Genomic DNA, 17,326 nt, shown 5'->3' with positions numbered 1-17,326 from the left:
GAAGACAGAGGGAAATAGAACAAATAGTGATTTATACATATAAAAAGTGATAAACAAAATATAGAAGAAGAAATGTGTGTACTGTCTGATCACTTCCATCATCTGTCACTCTCATCCACTAAATTTCCTTCTAACATTGACCACAAAAATTCTCTCACCAAACTATCCCATCCCACACCTTTTCATCACTATTACCCAAAATCATCATTAAACAAAAAATTATATATTAACCAACTTCAAGATATAGAAACCAATAACATGATCATATCATTCAAAACAGTTAGCTTAATTGTCAATAATAATCCCAGTGCAGTTTAGTAGGTAATGGAAAGAATTTTCCATTTCAAAAAATGATGGTGTTGTTGAATATATCTTAAAACATGAAAAACTAGTGATGTTTTTGAAACATTCACATCCTCTCATTTCTTACTGATAAAAAGGATATCAATATCTATGTACAATATGAGAACCTCAATCAATCATACAGTACTTCTCCAACAACCACACAAAGAAAGAGAGAAGAAGAAGAAGAAAAAAAAAAGTTTGAACATTTGGGTGTATATGACCAAAATGATCAATAATGGATTTTTGTTTTTAGCTAATAAACCTGAAAGTAAATATTAGTGGGGGTTATTTTTTTAACTTTCAAGTAGCTAGCTGTTGTTGCTGTTGTTGGTTTTTTTGATGATGGGAAGGTTGATGGTCTGGTTGAAAGGTGATGAAAAGGGTTTTATTATTCAGTGAAGTTTGAGGAGGAGGAGGAGGAGGAGGAAGAGGAGGGGCTAATATAGAAATGTTAGTGAAAGGAGGATTAAGTAGGAAAATCTCATTCTGTAAACAAGAGGAATAGGTGTGGAAAGTGGTGGGTGTCACATTCAACTCAAACCCTAATCCAAACAGGAAATCCACTTCTAGAAAGTTTATTTCTCTTGTGCTGATCCCTCCAACTCTTGCATAGAAAGCATTGTTGTAACACCTGAGAAACACTACAAATATCAGTATATATCTTTTCTTTTCTTTTCAATTCACATATTGTACTTAAACCATCCACTTCCAAGTTAAAAGATAGACTTTTGTATCCATTATCCAATGAAACATACACTTCTAATTTCTAAGAGTATTACTATTCATTTATGGCCTCCTTCAAATTTTATTAGAAAAACATCATTCTCACACTTATAATTAATTGTATGAATTAAACGTCAAGTTTGTCATGAGTGAATAAATTTAGATCTTTTGATTATTAAACTTACCATAAAAATTGTCCATAACTCTTATACGAGCAAGTAACAAAACAAACACTTATAATTATTGAAAGTAGACTTTTAATGAAAATTAAAATCTAAATTGATTCACATCTAAAAGTTTAGAGCTTTTTATAAATCTCATATACAAATTTAGGAATATAAATTGATATTATTCAATATATATATATTTCCTTAAGTTTAGTCTTCAAACAAAAAGCTCAATAACTTAAAAACTCTTTAGAATGGGAGAATCTTCTCCACACTCCCAAGATTAGTGAGAAGTGGGCCATGTGCATGTATAATGTAAGGAGTGAAAGTACTTCCTAACACCAATTATTACAATAAAGAAAACAATTCCCCAAGAAAAAAATGACTTTTCCACTCCTTGTAAAAGTATTGCTTTGTTAGATGTGACGAACTGATCAAAACTTGTTATAAATGAGAAAAAAAAATAGAAATTTAAACTTACAAATCATCCATGAACTTGGCAGCAACAAGAACACTTGTAATGAGCAAACGATGAACATTGTAAGAATTGATGGGCAGTAACGGTTGCTTTTGAGCAAACCGATCAAGATAAACATAAGCAACAATGAAGCAAGAGTTGCTACAATTTGCATACTTGAAGATCCTTTCAAGGTAGCTTTGAAGAGAGATTGATGGACGAGTCAACCCATGAAATGCTGAGTTCTTCTGTGTTTCGGTGGCTGAATCGTTATTGTCAAGATCATCGTTTGACTCGGCCACTCTTTGAAGTACAGAAGAGAGGAAAGTGATGAGCTTTGGCATAGAACAGGAAGTACTTTCTTGTTCCACCATTGAAGAAGAAGAAGGGATCCTCTCTCTCTCTCTCTCGGTTGGCTTAGCTGTTGTGTGTGTAAAGTTTTTTGTTCTACCAATTAAATTTCTTGTGTTGTTGTCTATGGTTGAATAAATATAAAGAGGAGATGAGGGGTGTGGTGGGTGTAAAGAGGTGGGGGCACTTTTGGTATCTACAATATGGGAGAGAATATTTCAAGCAACCCTTTTTTTAGAGAGAGAGAGAAAGAATGGAGTTTTTAGGAAAAAAAATCTAGAATATAGTGGTTGTTTAGTATTATTGGATACTTTGTCAAAGTTTTGCTTCTTCCAACATCTAAAATGAGATGGACATGGTATGTAAATAAATCGTTGTCTAAAGATTTTTTAGACGAAATAGAAACTACAATCAATAGCTACGTCACATTTTCATCAAAGATAAAATGAATAATACATCTTTTTAGAGCAAAGAACAAACTTGAGATAATGTTAAAGTTATAATAGTGTGAGCAATTTTATTCTCCTCTTTCAAGATGTGACAAGAATCATAGATATTAACAAAGTTCGCAACAAAACATAATGTCTTTAATCAAGAATTTGGACCCAGAGAGAGTTGTCCTTTTTGTCTACCCGACTAATCACTTCGGACAAATTGGATTCAGATCGCTTGTGCTCAATCGAAACAAGGTCCTTGAAATAGTTTTAACATAACAACACTCCAACCATTACTAATACTCTTGCCTCCCCCAGAATTAGCCGACCCTAAATTTTAAAAATTTTGAAATCACGATGAGCTACGTGGACTTCAACAAATTTTTAACTTGTTTAATTGAACTTAGTAAACTTTGGAAATAGGATGAGGAAGAGTCCCACTTTTTTCCTTTCCTTCCACTAACAATATAATGTGACAAATATTTCTCACAAAATCAATAAGATGGTTTGATAAAATGTGGTTGATTTGATATCATTAAGGAGCCAATAGATAATGCCAATTTATAGGGTCAATAAGATTGGTCCCTTTTGACACAAAAGTTAAGAGGAAATTGGGTAGGGACAATGATTTTTGTATCTCATACTTTTGGGCATTCCCCAATTAACTTAGAGAAAGAGGAAAATAAATAGTTATTGACAAGGAAATTGGTGTCATTTTCTTGAAATAAATTGGACATCTTTTGGCTGATTTTATGTTCTAAATGTTTATAGCTTCTCATACCCATCATGTGCATACCATGTGCAATTTTTTTCACCTTCATATGGATTCCTCACCTTTCTTTTTTCTTTTAAAATGGAATCTTGCATGTGTTGTGGATTTAAATCAAACCAAGTGACATAACATGGATTTGCTATGTTGGTCCAAGGCATTAGAATATAATTCTCTTCTTTTTTGTTTCAAGTCCCAAAATTTCGGGTTCCAAAATCAAGTCCTTGATATTTTGTCACGTAGGATTGTGTTTGACTCTCTTTAAATAGTGAAGTAAGAAAAGAAATGTTATATAAACAAAATGTCCACACGATAAAGATGGCAAAAGAATTAGAAATGTTGTATAAACAAAATGTACAAACGATAAAGATGATAAAAGAAAATACTATTGAACAAGAAGGCATCTTAATGTTAGAAAAAGAAATGAAGTTTAACTGCAGGAGAGAATAAACATCACAGCCTAAAGTTTAAAAATGCACATAAATTTTCTTATCTTGAGAGAATAAGTATGACAGATATTGTTTTTCTTTTCTTTTCTTTTTAATCATACCACAAAAGATGAAATCCCACTATATAAGGAACCTAACAAAAGGAACATCTTTCGACACTGTCAAAAAAAGACTTCAACTGTTGAGAATAAGTGATAAAAAAGCAGTTTAAAATATCCTTTTAAAGCATTGAGACTCTTATAGAGAGCTTTTAAACTTGGTGATATAGCTCTAGCCCACACCTCCCTACTTTCAAGTCCCATAAATTTTCTTTTTTTTTTTTCTAAAACAAATCTGACGCTAGATCAAATCTCAACCTTGCTGCAAAATGTTGAATAAAACAATCAGTTTAAGCCTAACTCAATAGATTTAGACAATACTCCAGACTAAAAGGTCAAAAGATGGAATCCTAAGTGAAAGAAACAATTTCCCCACCACCAAACAACAAGATCTATTATGCACCAAACAGATATTAAATCCAACAAACAGAAAAAGAATATATATATTCAATTTGAGAGTACAAAATCACAATCACATACAACATGATAAATCTTCCGCCGAATTGAAATGACTTTTTAGGTACGAAAAAAAAGTATCCGAAGCTAAACTTCATTTACATGCATGTAATTAGAGAGACATAATGAATTTTGTGGGCAAATGATTTAAAGGGAAATTGGGGTATAGTGGGAAAGAAAAAGGAGAAAGGGAAACAGTTAAAGCTTGGAATGAGGAGCAAGTTGAAGAGGTGGCAGCGTCTGTTCAAATGAGAGTTGGAGTGAAGCAAAAGGGAAAAAGATTATTGTCTTTTTTTCAAGTGTTCACAAACAAAACAAAATGGATATTTTTAAATAATACTAATAATGTGTAAAAAAATAAAAATAAAGTAGTGTTGCTTTGCTATGATGAAGTCTAGCATTGCTCCAACACCATGTGGTGGCCATGTGAGATGAGTAGTTCAATACATCATCTCTAATTCTAATCTATCATTCTATGCTTCTATAGCTTTCCTCTCCAATCAATTTCTTGCTACCATATAAATAATAAATATGAGAGAGAAAGAGATAGCAAAATGAATGGCAATTTATCATTTTAACATAAATGAGAAGAGACCCTTTCATCAAAAATTCATGAAAGAGGCCTCCCAACTTAGCAAATGCTTCAACTTGCAAGAAAGGGGAAAAAAGGGATTAAAAGAGAAGAAGAGAAAGAAAATGACTTATTAAGATCCCAATAATAATAAAACAAATTACAAAGATAAAACTATTTTGCGATACCATGAAAGATTGCAATGTCAATAGCATCCCCCACAATTCACCTACTACGGACTTATTCATCAATATGATCAGCCTCTCTAAATCATTCTATGTATCTTAGACTCCTTAGCTAATTATCACTATCCAAAGGAGGAGGACTCGATTAAATTGTTCGTGAACATGATGGTCTAACTCTTTTATGCGGTTGCAATTTCACTCAAAGGAAGGGGGCGTTGATCTTCTAAACGTGGAGGCTGTTGTGGAGAGTTTGGAAGCAATTAAATAGAAATTGAAAGGGTCCAATCTGCCCTTAGTTGTCAAATCTAATGCGTTGAAGGTCATTCATCGCTTAGGTGGATTCATCTATTTCTGAAATCTAAACTTAATTAAGGACATTTCTTGTGTGGTCAAGTCTGCTAATGTCTTTTTTTGTCAAGGACTCAAGCGGCTTTGGTATCCTTTTAGAGTTGCTATTTGATCTAAAAAGAAGTTCTCTCCTTTATTCGTGACAAGGGGATTAGATTGTAATAGTGATTTTCTTTATTTCTTTGTTTTTCTTAAAAAGAAATACAATCGAATAAAAGAAAACTATATCCTTCCTAATAACCTACTAAAAAATGGTTGTAGTGTAGTTGTAAGGCCACATCTGTGATACATGAAATGCAAGGAGGGAATTTTGCAAGGTTATTTGGGAACTTGTTTTTACCTTTCTCATTTCCTACTTGGAACTTACAAATGTGTTTTAGGTTCAACTATTCACCGTCATTGAAACAGTGAATCCCACTCTGTCTCTATATTTTTTAAGGCTGAACACGTATGAACTTACTTTTTCTTCAATAAGAAAGCAAGTTATTAGCATAACCAGCAAAAAGACAACCTAGGGGCGGGGAGTTTCTTTCGCCTTTCTCTCTCTCTCACTTTTTTATTTTTTTCCATGGGAAGATGTGTTAATCACAGAAAGAGCAAAAAGACAGCTCAAGGGTTGGGAAAGAGGAAACCTTGCACAAAATAACTACAACAAGAGCCTTCAAATCAGAAACAATCAATCACAATAAAACATCAATATTACTGAAGAACTTACCGGTGGATACTTTTGACCACTACTTGAGTGAATAATCTTTCCGACCTCTAATCGGAGACTTTAGTTGAATCCCTAACAACCTTCTTCCTAAACAGTTATCATGTCATTTAAACATTAATAATTCTATTTCAGTCAAGATAATATATATGTGATTAAAAATTTACCACCTTAAAAAATCGTTTTTTATTTATTTGTAAGCATCCAAGCTTAAACGGACCTCAATTGTTCTCACAGAATCATTTGACCCTGCCACATTTGGTTAATTCCCAAGGTACCAATGTAGTATGTTAGATCTAGATAGTTGCCATAGCTTGAACTTATTTCCTCCAAGGCCTTTATTTTACTTATATTAGCCCTCTATTACTTACATAGCCATTATTGATCTCTAAGTCGATCCATAGAAGTTTAAAGAACTTCTTACTCAATATAACACATCTAAATATAAAAGTTCAATTTAAACTAAACCTTAAGTTTTCAGAAACGTTTAGTCATTAGCACCATTAAACATATAAACCTCGATCTTCTACAAAATGTACAAAAAAAATAGGAAAATTAGAATGGATAACCATTTCAGCAATAATAATTAAGGATATAGCAAAATTTTAAAAAAATTACAAATATAGCAAAACTATCATTGATAGACTTGTCTCACTGATACACTTCGTATGGTCTATCAGTGATAGACCAATATTTGCAACATGGTCTATCGTTGATAGACTTATATCAATGATAGAATTTGACAAATTTTGCTATATTTGTAAATTTTTTAAAATGTTGCTATATACTTAATTATTTTGAATCTAATTGCTAAATTTGCAACTACCCAAAAAAATATTATTAATATACGAACCATAACCATACCATATACATCAATAAATTAGTCATCGAAAAAATTATATATAGAATTAAATAGAAAAGATCCATAAACCCGTACTTGTATTGGTGGCAGCAATTCATGAGGTTGACAGAAGTTAGTTTACAGAAAACATAATAACTATTAGTATCTAGGAGAAAAAAAAAGTGTCGTACAAGAAACAGTAAACTAAATTAGGGTGATTTAATGCAACTATATCCAAAAAAAATCTTTGCCTTGAGGGAACCGACTATTCAAACTAAGATTTCGTACAGTTTAATTGATGGTAACTTCTATATCGAGGACAAGAGAAGGGTACTTTACTTTACATCAGCATCCTGGCCAATTTTTGTGCAAGAGATCCATATTCCCAGAGTAACCATGAACGAACACTTTTGGTTCCGTCACCTGCAGATATTATAAATACAGTCTAAGAAACATCTAGAATTTGACGTACATTTGTTCATTCAAGAGCAAGTTATGTACCAATAAAATAGGTGGAAATCCAATTTGAAGGCGCAACCTCGAAAACCCACTTATGGAAAATAAGCAATTGAATCCGTCAATAACTGGATGCTCACTGAACAGATATAACAAGAATGGGATCACATAAGCACAGTTATCTAATAAACCCGTTCTTTTACTGGTGTATAGAACAGAGATATCTAAGAGTGCTAACATGGAACGAAAAATTAGGATGATGAGAGGTGTCAGCATATAATATGGAGGGGAGAAGTGAGTTTCTAGAAACATGTTGCTCAAAAAGTTGCCTCATCAGGACGATGAAAAACTTACTTAACAAGATAGGTGAAGTTTTTCAGTTGAAGTTGATGCAGTGGAATGTCTTCTTCCTTGGAATACCTGTGTTACATGTACTGCTCCGTTAACAGTAAGATCACATCAATGAATTTAAGTGCACATCAAGATTATTGAATACACTTGGCGAGCAAAGTTTTCTTTTTTTCCTCTTTCCTAGATTAGACTTCAAACAAGAGTGGTAGTTCTACAAAAAGGTCTAACATGAACAGAACATATGAAACCGAAGTGCACCAAGAATGGAAAAATAAAGGTTTTTTTCTTTTTTTGTTCGGCTAAAAAATACAAATCCCAGTCTTTACCTTCCATAAACATGTAGAAAAGAAGAAAAATCAAATTAGAAACGCCATGGTTGTCAAAATTTCACTTTTCTTAGTAAGTACACTCCCGTGGCCCCTATGCTCTCTCTTATTCCGTACTAAAATTTCATCTTATGTAAGCAGTTATTCACAAATCCAAGGCCAGAACTAAGTTACCTCCATGGAAAATCATTTTCACAAAAGCGTGAAATTCCATTCATGGCTGAAAATGGGTCAATATGAACCCACTGCTCATCAGAGTTGGATAGATGGCCTGTTCAAGGAGCTCAACATTTTGTTGAGAAAGGCATGGTTAGAAAATGTAATAAAAGATAGTGATATAAGGAAAATAACAAGGACCCGAATACCAGTATCATTGAGAAGAGAGAAAAAGAAGACAAAGACCCTGACGAAAATAACAGGAGTACAAAAACAGGTATTCTACACTGCAGAAAAAATTGGAACCTATAACAGAGAATGTATAACCAGAACCAGAGTACTTAAAACATTCATAAAGACTTGGGGAGTGGGAGATATGAAAGACTCACCAGTCCGATGCAACTCTTTCAATGCATAGCCACTTGAGTAGTTCTTATATGATGCCAAGAATGTTATCACAGTGCACCCTAGACTACAAAGTAGAAATGAGCGGATGAAGTGGTAAACATATCAATCCAAGCAACACAGAAATTGTCATCAACCTGATTAGAAGTAGTCCCAGCATAATAAGATAAAGTAACTTCCAAAAGGTCTTCTGTCTATTGTTGTATCTGTCACAAGAGAATATTGGAAGCTATATAATCAGTACGGAAAAAAATAATGTGAATAGCTGGAGGCTGGAGAAGGAAAGAATTTAAGTGAATTTACAATAAAAAGAAAGTATTTCAGTATGACATGAAAGGCAACAAATTCAATAGTATATTCTAATATAAAAGGAAAAACACTGAAACAACAAATAACAACCAAAAAATTGGCATATTGTTAACTTTGAAGTACAATCGTCAATCAAGAAAATCATGTCATTGCATATAGTAAAGTAACTGTTAACAGTTTCAAAAAGTTAGGAGGTGAAACTGAAAGAAAATCAGGACAAATTAGGAAGCATCAAGGCAGACTCCCTAGTTATTACATTCTGCAGAGAAAATATTTGTAATCTTGCTAGTGGCTTAAGAAATATGAAAATCAAATCATACATTCTGTTGGCTGCAATTGCTGCAGATAGGTTGAACATTGGAACAGAACTAATAATGAAACGGAGCTCCTGCCAAGTAAAAGAAGATGATATGTTCAAGATAAAATATGAAGTTGATGTTGCAACAGACAGAGGTGAGTTACCTTGTGAGGAAGCTTAGAGTAAAGTAATATGAAGCACAAAACAGGTAGAATGGATGGCAATACTCTCTTGTCAAGAAAGACACCGAGCTGCAAGAGTATACATTAAGTTCAGTTGTAAAGAACAGTAAAGAGACAAAACCAGATCTCTTACATAACACTTGTAAGATAGAAAGACTCATATATAGTTTTCTATTAAAATTATACCCTTGGTAAAACAATATGGTGAACTCAATAGCATGATTCTTTTTATAAGGAAAGAAAACACACACACACACCAAAAACTTCATTTTTTTTAGTCCATCAATTGTTGAAGTAGAGGTTCAGACCAGCAACCTTTGGAATAATATTTGATGCCTTTATCCACCCATGCTCGGATTGGCAAAAAAAATGTTAAATTATGAAAAACACCCTTGAGCTTGAGCTTTTGTTTTAAAAACACCCCCTATTATTTCAAAGGTTACACCATTATCCTTAACCTTTTGAAAACATTTTTAAACTATACTTAGAGTTGAAACATGTTAGAATGCTGAACAAAAATCGAGAGCATTTTTTAAAACATTTTTAAACTATCCTTAGAGTTGAAATGGATTAGAATGTTGGACAAAACTGAGACTAGAAATGGTATGCCAATGCCCTGGAACGAAATTAGAACTACCACACCGTTCCATGTTACGGACACACCATTAAAGTCCACATTTCTATTTAACATTCTGATGGATTAATTCTGCATTAGTAAGTTTTGAAGCGTTTACTAAAGGTCAAAGGTAATACTGAAACTTAGGAAAGAATATGTGTATTTTTAAACAAATAGCAAAATTCAAAGGTGTTTTTTCATAGTTTAGCCCAGTAAAATTACACTGCAAAGCCACTTATGCCTGATAACATGTACGTGCATTCCAACCAACACAACATGTGTGTAAAAAAGCAAATAGTTGGAAGCTGGTTTCAAGAAAATCATGAGGTCAACAGCCTATGTACTGTTTTCTACACAAATGTTACATTTCAATGAGTAATATTGTGACACAAAAGTATAGAATCTTGTTTTATCATTGAGAAGTATAGTCACTTGAATAAGATTCCAGAGAAGCATTCCACAACTGGTATATGAGTTTACAGACATAAAAAAACAAAATGTGAAGCTACAGAAGCAAAATCTTCAGTTAACATTGTTCAAAAAGACTCACCAGAAAAAGAGGATATCCAGCAAGTAATGATCGTGGAAGTGCAGAAGTGAAATACCAATGCATAGGGTGTGTCTGGTGTCAATAGTTATTAAGGATGTATACTGGTCTATCTCAGAGAAATGGCCTGACGGTAGCATTATCGACATCATGATTTACACACTAGGAAATAATCTTCCCAAAAGAGCAATCAACCGTTGCTTAATAGTTTATAAACCAATTTTCATAAAATGTTCCATTGAGATGTGAGTGTTTGAAGTTTGAGATTATTCTGAGGTTTCAAAATATTAAGAATAAGCTAAAAATTCTCAAAAAGTACAGCTTGATTCACTCCCAGAGTAAGTCACTCTAAACGAACGAAGACATCTGTAAGAATATTCGGATTTAGTCAAATATGTTTTCTGCTGTAACCATTTCTGACCAGATTTCTCTCTCGTAAATCTTTTACAAATTTATTGTGTTCACCCACCTATAAATGGCTCATTTTGTTTCTTCAGCAATATAGTGAAATATACAAAATCTTCAATCTCTAATTTCCTTGAATCTTATGTCGATATAAGAGCCTTTTGAATTACGTCCCAATTAAATATTGTTGTCTCTACCCCCATGCTCCCTACTTTCAAATATTTGTAACCTCGCCCCAAATTCCAATAAGCCAATTATGATCATTGGAAATGTCAAGTATCTGCATTTCTAAAAGCACATGCTCTCTTTGGAAAAATTGATGAATCAAAGTAATGAAAAGTAATGGAAGTCTGATCACATGGGAGAAAGTGGAAGGTGAAAAGCTACATGGGTCAAAGTAACGGCAGTTTGACTAAAATTGGCCCATTGTAGGTTATCTGGGCTTATATCCCTTGTTTGGGAGCTGGATGCGGAGTATGTTGTCGAAGATCGATCATACTGTTCTTGCAGAAAGGTTGATTCATCCATATGCGCAAAGAGAGATCTGCTTTAAGATTGGTAGATACTTGAAATTTCCACTAAACATAATTGGTGGAGTCAATGCGTATTGGGATCAGGTTATAAATATTTGAAAAGAGTGTGGGGTAGAGACAGCAGTGTTTAATTGGGAAGGAGAAGGAATCTTGAGATTGAAGGTTCTGTATATTTTACTGTATTGCTCAAGAAACAAAGTGACCCCTTTATAGGGCGGTGAGCATCGCCATATTTACAAAAGATATACAAGAGAGAAATCATGAAAGTGTTACAGCATAAAATTATATTTTACCAAAATCCTAATGAGAAATAAGAAGCTAAACATGCTTTTACAAGCGTTTTTTAATTCTTTAAAAAAGTAAAAAACAAAACCTCTTGGAAGGATACACCCCATTCTGAACTTCGATTTAGTACAGAATTGAACCAGAAAACATGAAATTCAGGCCACAATAATTTCTTCCAGAGTATCGAATCAATGAAAACTGTAAGACCTGTAAAATAAGCAGATTCAGATCAAGATATCAACCAAAATTAATAGCGAAGAACAAACAAAAATAAACTATTTAATAAGTTCGGTTAAATGAAGAATTATTAGGAAACTAATACCATTGATAAAATGAATATGCAAAAAAGCAAGGCCTCACCTAAGCCAAAAGAGTTCCAGCTAAATGAAGAATTAAAATGCAAGCACCTAATAGCTTACTAACCTATGCACAACAAAGCAACACCAGTGCAGCGCTTCAGTGCCCCCCAAAATGATATTGATTTGATCTGTTTGGAAAAAAGAAAATAAAATTATTGGGAGTAGCCACACTTCTTGGAGAGGATGGTTGTCGATGTAATCCTTTTTCCTCATCCAACTTGTTCACCTTACATTGCCAAGAGTTTTGCAATTGTCTTGATCTGGTTTAGAACAAGCTTGGGAGTGATTTTGGAATAGGCATTTTTAGCTCAAAGTCATTTAATTAAAATTACTCAGGTAGAAGTGTTTGACTATAGTACATTACAATATTTGGTTTTACACTTTTAAATGTGATTTTGGTTTAACTAAAACTAAAAGTGTGTTGGAATGGAACATGTTTGTTTCACAAGTGGTTTCAGAATCATCACATTACTAAAAGAATGCCTATATTTGTTAGGAAAAACCTATGGGGTAGTAAGTTACAGAGCGAAGTTTGACATGGATTAGAGAAAGAGAGAGAGAGAAGTCATGAAGCATCATCAGTTTGCATAATCTGGCACAAATGTATCTTTAGAAAAAAGACAAGAAAACAGATAGAATTAATAAAAATATTAAACGTAGAACATGCAAACTTTCATTTTACTAGTGAAATATCGTTCTGTTACCTTCTAAAAACAGAGTTATGGATATTAACATGAAAAATCGCAATTGATATGAAAAATAAATCAAGATCCAGCAAGTTGAGTTAAACAAGAAATGAATTTAAACCAAAACCTTTGTAGCATCCACATACCACCAAAAACTCCAAGCCAAGAGGACAAAGAAGTAACAGCATGTCACATCTGAAGATGATTGTAGCAAATATCTGATGACAGCGAGAGAGGTGAGAAGGATTGGCATAAAATTAAATACTGACATGTAATGCAACTAAAACAGGTACATAGTTGAATAATTCAATTCAATACAAATAAATAATACAAATCCTCCATTCAAGGATGCACATACCAAGCAACTCAGTGCTGCATAGGAGCTCCCTTTGAGCCAGTATCCATACACCATGTTCACTGCAACAATCATGAAAAATGAGGGCTTAAAATGTATGGAATATAGTGTATTAAGAAAGAACAAACGTGAAAAATGAATGTTGATGTGTAAGGGCATTATATAGTGATGAGCCTAAAATGGATACCAAGAGAAAGGACCAAAACTTTCTGAACATATTTCCCAGTATTTCCTTTAAGCTGAAAAGTCCAAGTAGCCCAACATGAACCGCTATGCAAATACAAACTTAAAAAGACAGAACAAAAGGATAAATTTTTAATATCTGAAATCCTATGTGAGATGAAATGTATAATTAATAAAAACTTTATGTGCTACCATGAAAACAGCATTACACACTGACACAAAGTAATGGATTATAAATGAGAATCATAGGTAACATACTCGCTTCAATTTAGTCATTTTCAACCTGAGCAATTTAAATGTGTGAAATAATTCTCATATTTAAAAAAGAATATTATTCTTATTAAATAACATAAATAAACCAAAAGGTACTGCATGCTTTTTTAATTAATCAATGCCACAGCAGAGGGGCTGTAGTGATAGAATATTGTTCAACACAATCAACTTGAAATAGCCACGCAAAGAAAATTCTTCATAGATTGAAGTGAGAGCCGAGAAGAATGAACAAATGACGAACTAAAAAGCTTTGAGAAATAACCTGCACAAAGAGCTAAGATATTAGGAAGGGGCCGGGTAGCATAGAACAGCAGATGAAACTGGATTGCAGTGAGTATAATATAAAAAGCTTCCACTTGATGTCCAAATTTGTTCCTTATCTGTCCAAACAATCAGCAACTTAGCATAGAATAGGGCATCAAAGTCAAACATCAAATGAAAGTATCAGTACATGTAGCACACATTTGAAATTTATGATAATTTTCCAGTGTAAATTCATTAATTATTTTTCATCTATTGTCAACCAAAATATTATCATATGCCTTTGTCGCATGAAGGCGGCCATCCTTAACCATATACCAAAAACTAAAAAGTCCATCAAAGAGTCATGTGTATTAATTTTCTCGTGTTTGTTGAACATAGTGCTTATCTGAAATGGACTTCAGCCTGACTCGTTTTCTTTGTTTCAAAAACCATGGTTTCGTACATACACACACACACACTTCTCAGTAATAGAAGTAAATAGATTGCAGCTGAGCTCTTGGTTCTTAGTATGTTTAATAATCGATATGAAATATTATGGTGCAATATTACCAGCATGTGATCTAATAATCAAAAGCTTCTAAAAAAATAGTTCAAAATCATAAATTCAAGTTAGCTTCTAGGACTAGATGACTAACCATACCCATAAAAGTATAAATTGATGGTAGCCTACCTGAATACGGAAGAAACGTAATGTTGACAGTACAACACAGCCTAATACTATGCGAACTGCACAGAGAAAATTACAATATTTGAAACTCACGTTTAAAATACAAAAGAAATAAAGAAATGACAAAGAATATGCACAAAAGGAACATAACTCTTGAGATTGCTTCTACTAGTAGACAGAAATGTCAAAAAGTGATTTGTTACCTGCTAAAAGTCCATATATTTTGGGCAAGTGGAGCAAGTTTATGACCAGTACAAATGGAGATGCTAGAAATGATACAAAAAGTGCACCTACGAAACCAGAATTACTAATTACGCTCGAGAAAAATACCAATGTACCAGGTCACTTAGTAAATGACAACAAATAAGAAAACGAAAAAATCCACGTATTAATAAGCTGAATTTGAAGATTACCAATAAAAGTGCGAGGAACCACTCCGGGAAACTCCAAGTGATCGTACTGAGGTTGACAAAAGAGTTACATAATATTGAGATATTTCATTAGAAACTCCAATTATAATCCATTTCAATGAAAGAATCTATACTCCTTACATTGTCGATATGCTGCCGATGATATAAAATATCGTGCATTGCCTGAAAATTACTACAATTATTAAGCTCCATCAATGTCCTTAATCATCACCACATATCTAAAACGCTAAACTATCGATACACTACATCAAATTGTCATGGTTGGGATAAACATGAAGTGAAATTGGGTTGAGTCAAGTAAGTGAACCTGAACGTTGAAACTCTCTTCAACTTTAGTGTAAGGCACCATGAAGGCATAAAATGCGACTATGAATCCCAAGAGCAGATCGTAGCGGAAGCGCTCGATGAGTTTTGATGATTTGGGAGCCATTGTTGGAGGAGCTGAACTTCAGAAACTCGAAGAACAAAAAATGTGTTTGTTTAGCTCAGAAGTAAGAGAACGAGAAGCCTGAGAAGGAAGAAGCATGAGATTGTAGGCTTACATGGGCTGGGCTTTAACTTCTACTTGGGCCGACCTTCTTAAATTCATTTGCAAATTTACCAATTAAATTCAAATTAATTAAATATATAACATAATTTTAAAAAATTTGTAAATATAGTAAAATTTGTCAAATTCTATCAATCATATAAATCTATCACTGATAGACCATGTTGTAAATATACCATATGAAGTCTATCAGTGATACAAGTCTATCGGTGATAGTTTTGCTATATTTGCAATCTTTTTAAAATGTTGTTATATCTTTAATTATTATTGCTAAAATAGTCCTCCATTGCAATATACCTTCTTTATTTTACGCAAATTTAACAATTGGTTTTTTAAAAATTAAGTATATAATCACTTTTTAAAAAAATTACAAATATAGCAAAAATTTCAAATTCTATCGCACCGAGTTGTAAATATTAGTCTAGCAGTGATTATATCAGCGATACAAGTTTATTAGCGATAATTTGTACAATATTTACAATTTTTCTAAATGTTCCTATATTCTTAATTATTATTCATAAAATTTTCATCAATTACAATTACTCTTTATTTTATTGGATAACTATACCCCATAATTATTAATTAAGTATATAACAATATTGTTTAAAATTTGCAAATATTATCGATTTTTATTGTTGATAGATTTTTCTGATTTATTCAGTGATAGATCAGTATTTACAATAATAAGACTTATGTTATTAATAGATTGACAAATTTTTCTATATTTGCAATTTTTAAAAATTTTACTATATATTTAATTATTTTTTAATATAATTACTATATTTACATCTATTATTTAAAATAAAATATTTTTCAAATGTTTAATTTTTAAAAATAAATCATTTTGAAGACACAAAATTGGGAGTGTATAAATACTGTTAAAATAAATTTTGAAATGTATTTTTATGGAAAGAGTTAAATAAAAATAAGTTTTTGTAAAACAATTTTTTCTTACCTAGTTAGATGGAATAGCTAACGTTGTTTCGTGTTTTGATATATTATTTACAACTATGTAAGGGATAGATAATTTAAAATTGTTATCACCCTTGTGTTATCTCAATGGGAATAGTAAAAACCAATACACAAACAATTTAAACATATTAGATATCACATCATTCACTCGAGTAAAAAATATTATATATAATATCACATACTACTTCCAATTTCTATATATTAATCATGATCATATTAAATTGTATCAGTTTTGTTAATTCTTTAGTAACATTTCGTAAATAAGTTATAAAGTTCACGACAAAAACGAAACTCTTAAAAGTATAGGGTTATAAGTGACTTTGACTCTAATAGTTAAATTATTCAAAATATTAATGTTAAAGTAATGATTGAATCTTATTTTAATTTTAATTATATAAAATGACAGCACATTAACAACATCTATTATTAACCTTCTCTGATACTTTCCAATGTATCTCTATTAGGCAAGAATTTGAAGTAAAATGGATAAGTCTAAGTTTATATTTTACTTTATACAATATACCAAATTTAGCTTTTGAAATTGGGTTGGAAAATTTAAATGGTTGTTTAAGGTAAGTAACTAAATAATTTTTAATTAAGCTGTTTGTTACTAACAATGTATGAACTGAATTTAGAACGTATATAGAAGAAAAATTTACAACTCAAATCATACAATATAAAAACAAATTAAATGGTCAACAATGTTACTGACTATATATATATATGTTTTACTATTATTTGTAAAGGTTAACAGTCAAGATTATTGAAGATTAATTAATCATTATTAGTTGTATATTCTGATGTGTGGTCTTAG

General features: G+C 32.1%; 2 protein-coding genes across 3 annotated transcripts; both read right to left on the bottom strand.

Annotated features, from left to right (window-relative positions):
- Positions 1–318: 318 nt before the first annotated feature.
- On the bottom strand, positions 319–2,237 carry LOC101203436 (cyclin-U4-1). The gene is made up of 2 exons (XM_004144970.3): positions 1,717–2,237; positions 319–976 (listed from the first exon to the last, which is right to left on the bottom strand). The coding sequence occupies exons 1-2, from the start codon at positions 2,064–2,066 to the stop codon at positions 646–648; spliced, it is 681 nt and encodes a 226-aa protein (XP_004145018.2). The 5' UTR covers positions 2,067–2,237; the 3' UTR covers positions 319–645.
- A 4,708-nt stretch (positions 2,238–6,945) lies between these two features.
- Positions 6,946–15,496, bottom strand: LOC101222209 (dol-P-Man:Man(7)GlcNAc(2)-PP-Dol alpha-1,6-mannosyltransferase). 2 transcript variants are annotated; one of them, XM_004154081.3, is made up of 19 exons: positions 15,301–15,496; positions 15,114–15,155; positions 14,976–15,021; positions 14,766–14,852; positions 14,566–14,621; positions 13,894–14,011; positions 13,179–13,237; positions 12,967–13,038; positions 12,199–12,262; positions 11,879–11,982; positions 10,556–10,627; positions 9,372–9,458; positions 9,230–9,297; positions 8,738–8,806; positions 8,585–8,667; positions 8,214–8,310; positions 7,717–7,782; positions 7,408–7,501; positions 6,946–7,329 (listed from the first exon to the last, which is right to left on the bottom strand). In XM_004154081.3, the coding sequence occupies exons 1-19, from the start codon at positions 15,421–15,423 to the stop codon at positions 7,252–7,254; spliced, it is 1,485 nt and encodes a 494-aa protein (XP_004154129.1). In that variant the 5' UTR covers positions 15,424–15,496; the 3' UTR covers positions 6,946–7,251. The 2 variants fall into 2 exon arrangements, with proteins under 2 accessions (XP_004154129.1, XP_011656709.1); XM_011658407.2 differs by having other exon boundaries at positions 15,114–15,165; positions 15,301–15,478.
- Positions 15,497–17,326: the final 1,830 nt, after the last annotated feature.

The sequence above is a fragment of the Cucumis sativus genome, chromosome 6, assembly GCF_000004075.3.
Source record: "Cucumis sativus cultivar 9930 chromosome 6, Cucumber_9930_V3, whole genome shotgun sequence".
Classification (NCBI taxonomy): domain Eukaryota; kingdom Viridiplantae; phylum Streptophyta; class Magnoliopsida; order Cucurbitales; family Cucurbitaceae; genus Cucumis; species Cucumis sativus.
This window is presented reverse-complemented; position numbering and strand designations above follow the sequence as displayed.